Raw genomic sequence first — 8,757 nt, 5'->3', positions numbered from 1 at the left:
GATTTGGGTTCCTTTTATTTGTCCAATTTCCCCTGAGGTTTCACACCGTGAAAATAAAAAAAAATAAAAAATAGTCAAGTCAAAATAGACTTGCGTTGCATTTCGGGAAGAAATACTGATTTAAAATGATTTAGAACTAAAAAAAAAAAACAACCTCTCAGTCGTTGAGGCGCTGTGGAAGTCAACGTCAAAACACGTCGAAATCCACTTCCGGTCATCAGGAAAGCGTGTGCGTGCCTGTATGTCACGGCGCTAGGACCTGGAGAGGCTGCGCGTGCGTGTGCGTGCGTGCGTGTGCGTGCGCTGCAGCTCCAGCCGTCACCGGCCGCGGGGAGGAGGAGGAGGAAGAGGAGGAAGAGGAGGAAGAGGAGGGTGTCGGGGTGAAGCCGCTGCACCTCCCGCCTCCCGCCTCCCGTCCGCAGCGGCAGCACCGGCAGCAGCACCGGCACCGGCACCGGCACCGGCAGCAGCAGCAGCAGCACCGGCGGCTCCGCTCCGGAGCCTCCCTATGGGCTCAGCATGCGCAGGATTCGGGCCAACGCCATCGCCATTCTGACGGTCGCCTGGATCCTGGGCACCTTCTACTACCTGTGGCAGGACAACAAGCCGCGCTCCGCGCCGTCCGCCGCCGCCGCAGCCGCCGCCGCAGCGGCAGCAGCAGCAGCGCAGCCCCGCAGCGGCGGCGGCGGCGGCGGCGGACGGAGCCACGGCCACCGGGGACCGGACATCCACCGGGACGACCGAACCATCCCGCTGATTGTGGGTATTTCTGCTGTTATTCTAGGTGTGTGTGTGTATCCATGCATGTATGTGTGTGTGTGTGTGTGCGCATATTTCTACATATATGTGTGTGTGTTTGTGTGTTTGTGTGTGTGTGTGTGTGAGAGAGAGAGGTGGGGGGGGAGAAGGCGCGCGTCGCTGTCGCCCGAAGCACTGAGCTGCAGGAGAGTGTGTGCTGCATGCTGATGTGTGTGTGTGTGTGTGTGTGTGTGTGTGTGTGTGTGTGTGTGCGTGTGTGCGTGTGTGCGTGTGATGGCGCACAGCTGTGTGTCACAGCGGGAATTGGTTGCTTGCCCCCCCCCTCCATTCCTCCACAGGCTGGCGGCTGTAAGCGGCTTTCCGTAAGTCGCGTGCGTAACGAGCCCGGTCACCCCCCCACCACACACACACAAACACGCACACACACACACACACCGGAATTTACTCCATCTTTTTTCTTCCTATATATATTTCCCGTGTCAGTTGTTGTGTAAAGCAGGTTGCATCGGTTCGTCGGTGTGACGCTGCAAACAGACCAGCCACAACCGACTCCTGTGTGTGTGCGTGTGCGCGCGCTTTTGTGCGTGTGTGCGCGCGTGTGTGCGCATGTGTGCGTGCGTGCGCGTGTGTGCGTGTGTGTTTGGCTGCAGGTTTTTTTCTGCCGCTTTGAGGGTAAAGATGGAAGGGGCCGCAAGGTTCGGGCCGTTAAGGAACGATGGCAGATTATTGATCTTAGATTGCCAATATGTAATCAATATCAGCTTTCTGGTTTCTGCCTCGCGACCCCCGACGGATGTTCCAAATATAAAGTGAGCCTCGCGGAGAGTCGCCGGGGCAACGGCGCGCTGACCGATTGTTTATTCCCTGGAGGCGGATTATGAATCTGGGTGTTGTCAGGTGAGGCCGGGGCGGCGAGAGGACGGGAGCTGCTGCAGGACGGGCCTGTTTTTACAGGAAACCATGGAAACCAGCTCCAAATTACAGGCAGGGATTAAGACGGCGCGAGGAAATTGAGCATATAATCACAGTAGATTAACTGTATTACGCTTTGTGCCGCTCCGGCTCAGATCGGCGCTCGCGCGTCTGATATCATTTAAAAAGAAACGGAATCCGTTTTTGTGGAGCGTCGGTCTCGGGCACGATGACCTTCGACACCAAACAGAGACTTCCACCGCGCGGCGGTGGCGGCGGCGGTCGGACGAGAAGCAAAGTCAAACAAACATCCCTGCCCTCTGTGTGGACGGGCATCGCCACGGCAACAGCGGGGAGAACAGCTGCGGTCCGCAAAGAGCAACAAAGCGCCGTCCGTCGGTCATTATGCAAGATAAATACAGTAAACGACCCCCCCAGCGGGAGGAGGCGGCGCCGCCGCCGTCCTCGCCGTCCTCGCCATCCTCGCCGTCCTCGCACAATGTGTTGTGACTCTCCCGCTGATGTCGGGACGTGTTCGTGCCACAAAACAGCTTTTTGCTGCAACTCAAAAACCTCCTCAACGATATAAATATGACAAGAAATCTGCGAAGGCGGGCCGCTAGCTGGACCGTTAGCCGGTGGCTGCTCGGCTCCACAGCTCCGATCTGCAGGCTCTTTTCTGCGAGTTCTAGTGGGAGAGAAAGGAAATAAACCTGAAAGCACATTAGAAGCTAACGTTCCGCCATAGTTTGTGTTCATATTTGGATGCGACTCGTCCGTCTCTTTGGAGAGAGGCTGACTTAGCCTGGCTAAGCTAGGCCGCTAGCCTTTAGCCAGCTAGCTGCAGCGGGAGAGGGTCCGGGGCCCGAGTCTGACGAGTCTGACGAGTCTGACGAGTCTGACGAGTCGTCTTGAACTTGTTGGTTGCAAAGCGTCGCAAAGGTTGACTCTTGTCCTCTGGTCGGGAATCTCTTTCTCCGTTTTCTTTCCTTCCATCACGGTCTTCCCTTCTTTTTCCTTTCCTTCCTCCCTTCTCTACTGTTTTCCATCCTCCCTTCCTGTCGTCCGTCTTCCCTCCAGAACTTCTTCCATTGTTTCCTCCCTCCCGTTTTCTCGTCTTCCTTCTCGCCTTCCTCCTTTTCCCGTCTCCGCCGTCCCTTCCGCTGTTCCTTCCTTGCTGTTTTCTCTCTTTCCTTCCCCTGTTCTTTCCCTCCTTCCTCCTTTCCAGCCTTTATTTTCTGGACTCCCGTCATCCTTCCTTCCTTCCTTCCTTCCTTCCTTCCTTCCTTCCTTCCTTCCTTCCTTCAGTCCTTGCCTCGTCCCCTGAGGCTGCTGACGTGCCTTGATGGCATCATGTAGCCAAGTGTTTCTCTGCTCTGTAATAACACGCTAATAACACGCTAATATGTGTCCTTGCACGCGGAGGCTGTCGGTCTGCCTGTTTCCCGTCTGAACATGTAAATACTTGATGTGATCCAAAGGCGTCGCTTTCGGAGGTTTCGCCTCATCCTCCGTCCTCGTTCATTACGATGGTTTTCTATCGATTCTTCCAAAATGTCGTTGTTTTTGGCAGCGAGCGGGTTTGGATTGTTTCACGGGCTTTGGGCTGTTCGCTGCGCTTTTCTTCTGACTAACTCAGCAACTATTTTTTTTTTTATGTGTCCACATAAGAAGAAATCATAACCACTTTGCAGAAGAACCGGGTAAATATCCTTTTAAAAAAAGTTTCTTTCACAAACCTGCGGACCTTCTCTGGGACGCTGAGGAACCATCTTTCACACGTTTCAGGTTTATTTTTGTCTTTTTTTTTTCCAATTGGAAATAATCCACTGTGACTTTCGCGGAAAGGAATCCACTCTTTTCAAGATGAAGCTCTCCTCGCTGACTCCAATGATTTATTAAAAAGATTGGACTTAATTGAATTTTTTTCCATGATAAAAATGATCAAAGAGAAACCTTTGCAGGGCCTTTAATGCGTCAGAGCACACTTTCCACATTAGCGCTTCGTTCCCGCCGGCTATTTCTCAGCGACCGCACGTAGCTGATAAAATGAGCACGCGTTTGCGTCACAAGTGTGAGTAAATATGAAGGCGGACGGCGAAAGGAGGGTAAATGACAGCGGCGTGAGGAGCAGCCAAAGGCCTCCACGTAGACCCGTCGCTTTCACCTTCGGATCCGACGGATCAACTGAGTCATGTTAGAAAAGCTGAAGGTTTGTTTGGAAATTACGGTCCACCATCAATCCCCTCTCTTCTCCGTGTTCTCCTGCCCGGCTTCCGGCTTCCGGCTTCTCTCGGGGTTCTCCGTCTTCCTCCCACGGGTCAGAAGATGAGCCGGTGAATACCCGACTGACCCTGCAGATACTGAGTGAAGGTGTGAGTGTGGAGGTAGATGGGAGCACCGGAGAACAACTTATTCTTAAAAATAACGGCTCTTCGTAGAATCCCTCGCTTTGTGAATCGCTAAAACATTTTTATTTTCCCGACACGCGGCCAGCTGAGGCGTGCAGCCATGTGGCCTCCTACAGAATTTGGTGATGTTGGCAAATCTTGGTCGTGTGTTTTTTAAACGGAGATGAAGGAAGCCGTCGGGTTCCTCCGAGGGACTCGCAGGATTCATCAGGATTGTGAGGTCGGGATCATTTAGGGGCAAAAGTAAATTCAGTCCACGTTTTGTCGCTTTTCTGGGAAGCCGGACATTATTTCCTTGTTATTACATTACTCGCCTTTTACTTTGAGCTTCATTCATCACCACATTTATAATGTTTACATCATCGATCCGTGTTCGATGACGTTTCACGATGAAGGATTTCTTTGGGAGCTTTTCATCATTTCTCACTCTCAGCTAATCCTTTTGTGATCGTCCTCCGGTTCACACATGTGTTTTCCAAGATGTATGAATGTAACCAAGACAAAACATGATGTAAGTGCTTTGTGGATTTTGTGTCTGCAGAAGGAGGAGGAGGAAAAATCGCGGCAACCCATTATTTAATCCTGCGTGTTTTCACATGATCCGCCTTTGTTGCCACATCAGATTGAAAGCCTGAATCAGCAACTGCTGGAAGAGATGTTACCTGTTCCGCCCGCACCGTCATCGAACCGTCATCGAACCGTTCGGACCCCAGTGTGATCGGCCCGCCTCTGAATTTAGATCCAGCATCGCTGATTTCATGTTTCAACTGGAATATTTTGTCAATATTGGAATAAATCAAAGAAAAGATGCGTCCCGATGAAGATTACAAATTCGGTTGAAAAACAAAAAGCAAGCATTTTTACGATCAAATCAAGCGTTTGTTCACTAAAGTGAAATATCGGCAGCTTTTTAACGCTCCGTTGCCATGGCGATGTCATTTTGCCATGTTTCGTTTTTAAAGAGACGGCTCATGATTGCCATCTGGAAAGAAAGGTGTCATATTAACCACCAACCTGAGCTGCACCCGTGTGTGTGTACATGTGTGTGTGTGTGTGTGTGTGTGTGTGTGTGCGTGTGTGTGTGTATGTGTGAAAAGCAAATATCAACATAAAAACTCAACAAAGTCTCTTAATTTGAACATTTCACAGCAAGTAAGTGATGTCGTAAAGGACTTTACAAAAAGTAACGTCAAAAACTCAATATTAAGTTCAATATTGAACTCAAAGTCAACAACACAACAAGGATCGCCAGCTGAAGCAGCCCCTCGGATTCTTTAGGCCATTTTCTGGAAAATTCTCAACTCATTTGAATGCTTTTATTGTGCGAGACGAGGATCTCCGCCTGTAACGTGTTCATCGGCGTCCCGGCCGAAAGGAGAATCCATCAGTCTAATACTGGGTTGACGGAGTGGATAGTCTCTTCTTTCACGTGTCAGACTTTCGCGGTGGTGGATTTTGCGTCCCGGGGATCCTGTTAGCTGAGATGTCGGGGCTCACAGGTCCAAGGTGACGGTCCAGACAAAGACGAAGAGCAGCTCAAAAAACACCCATTGAAGAAAAACCCCAAGGGACTCAAAGACAAGGTGGATCGTCTCCCGTCGGCTGGAGCCGGCTAACCCTAACCCAATGTTCGGGGGAATTTGAAAAGGACGACGGAGCCGGTTCTCGATGCTTTTCGTGGAAACTTTGGAGAAAGATCCTCTGTAACGGAGACGATCTGTCCGCGGAGGTTCTCAGCCGTGCTTGCATGCTTGTGGAATTCTTCTTGTGGTGCCGACCGGACGTTTCAGCTTCATCCCAGAGCCTTCTTCAGCTCCGAATCTTAATCTGAAATGAAGTGAGACCATGTTCTCTGTATCCGGACTACGGTCTCGTTTCTCACCGCTCATTTCTCCGTCCCTGTCGTTGCCGGCTGTTTACCTGATGAGGCTTCACGTGCACCCGCAGGTGACCCCGGCCCCTCGGTCCGAGCAGCAGCAGCAGCAGCAGCAGCAGCAGCTGCAGCAGCAGCAACAAGGCCAGCAGCATCAGCAGCAGCAGCAGCAGCAGCAGCAGCAGCAGGGTCAGCTCCTGGGCGCCTTTGACGAGAAGGCCTACCTGGCCGGGAAGCAGCTGAAGCCCGGAGACGACCCGTACAGGGAGCACGCCTTCAACCTGCAGGAGAGCGACCGTCTGGGCAGCGAGAGAAACATTCGGGACACCCGTCACTACAGGTGAATCCGCTCGGGTTTAATCCGCGGCAGCGCCCTCTGGATTTAACCGGGCAAAGTCGGGGAGTCCTCATATGAGGACGTTGGATCTCCCGGTCCTCGGTCCTCCCTTCGGCCTGTGGTGATCAGTGACGGCCTTTATTCATCCGTCGATGAATTAAAACCGGACTTTACGGCAGCAATCCCATCCGTAATTGAAAAAAAAGTGATTTGGATTTGAAGAGGCGTAAAACCTAAAATTCTCGGACGGCTTTGTTTGCGAGCGCTTCGGGTCCCAACATCTGCTCCTCGGGTCCCGCCGGACGGAAAGGACGGTTTCATTTTTCATTGTAGGGACGAGTCTCATTTTCGTGTTTGTTTTTATTATCACGGCTTCATTTTTGTTGCTTTTTCTCCCTTTCATTTTCCTCGGTCTTAGTTCTGTTTCTCGATAATACGCGTCTCTTTGGGGCGTGTTAGCATCGCTGCTCTGAGCCACGTGCACACACAGGACCAGCTCGTCCTCCGCTTATCTGAAATGATCCCGGGTCCGACCCGAAGGCAAGGCCTTGCGTGGCGCTGATCCGCACGGCGGGGCTGGTACTCCGGCCTCCAGATCACCCAAACAGGGGATCCGTCTCCGTCTTCTACTATTATCTGTTACTGTTATGTTTTTATTTGAAACTCTGGCACAACAATGTCCTTCGGGATAGATAAAGTCGTTCTCATCTCATCTCATCTCATCTCAGAATGACCCGCCAACCAGCGAGGCGAAGGCACTCGCTTGGAGTCGGTTATTTGCGAACCCTCAAACTTTAGTTTAGTGACTTGGTCAACGCTCTTTGCGATTTGAGCTGCAAAACACAGGTTGATTTGTAGGAACGAGACTCTGATGAGGTTCCAGGATTATTACTTTACGTTCTTTGCTGTGTGTCTTTTGCTTCATGCATTCATTCGTAACACTTTGGAGCGCTACTTACCGTGGAACGAACCGCCGTCTCCCCTTGAGGACCAAACCCGCCTCGTATCCAGATCGATTTAATTTGCACCGGGCCTTTGTTTTAACCGGCGGCGTAAAGTAGATGCTGGGAGACAAACGTGCAGGAGACGCTTCGCTCGATCGATAAAAATGAAGACGCGTGTTTATTTTAAAGCGTGAATCAAGTTTAAAATATTCCATAATGATAACAAAGTGTCGTCCTCTAACCTCCACTCAAATATCCCATTTAGAGGTAATTTATTAAAGCTCGGGGTCAGGAACATGCACGCCTGTTGCCTAGCAACGGCACATTCTGGTGTCGCTACTGTAACGATGCTGAGGGCGAGGCTGCCGAGCAGCGGCACTAATGAGCTACCCAAAGAGGTGCAGTGTGTGTGTGTGTGTGTGTGTGTGTGATTGTATCCTGGAAAACACTGTCTAGTTTCCAGTTTAGCATGGCATTGAATTTAACATTACAAATTTAAAGATCTTATTACATTTGGTTTGATTATGTATTCATTCCTTATGTTTTTGAAACATTTTATACCTGATGGGAATCAGTTTTCCATCCGGTATGTCTTTTGAAAACAATCTAAAATAATGAACAAATGTGCGAAAGTGGACTGACCTGAGTGTTTTGGTTTGTCGTTCTTAATATGAACAAAAGGAATAAATTCATGGGAAATTAAAAAAAATTCAAAAAAATTTAAAATTAAAAATTAAATTGAAAAAAAACAAGGTTAAAAGTTTGGTTTCCCCTTTGAGCAGAAAAATCTATTGCTCAAAGAGTTTTATAAAAAAAAAAAAAAAAAAGCGAATCCCGAGGCGACCTGCCGTCGCCCCGCCGCCCCCCCTGATTTTGCCTCATTTGGTCTCCATGGCAACGGGTCGCTCTTTGCAATTGAAGCCTCCGTGGTTGAAATGACCCGATGCCTCCTGTGCAGATGCACCGCCCTGACCTACGACGCCGACCTCCCCGCCACGAGCATCATCATCACCTTCCACAACGAGGCTCGCTCCACCCTCCTGCGCACCATCAAGAGGTGAGCGTCCTCCACCTTCTCCTCCACCTTCTCCTCCACCTCCCGTCTCAAACCCGGCCATCTCTTTCCTCTCCTGCCTCAGCGTCTTGACCCGGAGCCCTCCGGCGCTGATCCAAGAAATAATTCTGATCGACGACTTCAGCACCGATCGTGAGTTTCTACTCGTTACTTTTCTTTTTCCCCGCCGACCGAGGAATGGAGTTCAAGGTGTTTGCATGGCACCAGAATCTGAGATGAAGGATTTTTTTGTTTTTTTTTTACTGCTTAGCAACCACATCACTGTGGCAGGGATGAGCCGGAGTTGGAAAACAAGGTAAAAAAAAAGGCCTCGGGTGTTGACGTAAAAGAGGAGGGTTTAAGCGGCCGTGACATTTCCAGGAATAGGAGATGAATCAGTCGACAGAAAGGCACTGAGGAGTGTTTTCTCACATCGTCAACTTATGACAGCGGCCAGATGTTATTGG

The 8,757-nt window shown here is 50.5% G+C and overlaps 1 protein-coding gene across 1 annotated transcript in view; it reads left to right on the top strand.

Annotated features, from left to right (window-relative positions):
* The first annotated feature begins 269 nt into the window (after positions 1-269).
* The window catches only part of galnt16 (UDP-N-acetyl-alpha-D-galactosamine:polypeptide N-acetylgalactosaminyltransferase 16), a 30,435-nt gene continuing 21,947 nt past the window's right edge, over positions 270-8,757 (top strand). Inside the window, exons 1-4 of the mRNA XM_086159306.1 lie at positions 270-759; positions 6,030-6,295; positions 8,195-8,293; positions 8,376-8,443. Of these exons, the coding sequence (XP_086015432.1) occupies positions 520-759; positions 6,030-6,295; positions 8,195-8,293; positions 8,376-8,443 (673 nt within the window). The 5' untranslated portion in view covers positions 270-519. The remainder of the gene's footprint in view (positions 760-6,029; positions 6,296-8,194; positions 8,294-8,375; positions 8,444-8,757) is intronic.

This window comes from Fistularia commersonii, chromosome 1, assembly GCF_037954325.1.
Source record: "Fistularia commersonii isolate RoL2024-O1a breed Wild chromosome 1, RoL_Fcom_v1.0, whole genome shotgun sequence".
NCBI lineage: Eukaryota > Metazoa > Chordata > Actinopteri > Syngnathiformes > Fistulariidae > Fistularia > Fistularia commersonii.
This window is presented reverse-complemented; position numbering and strand designations above follow the sequence as displayed.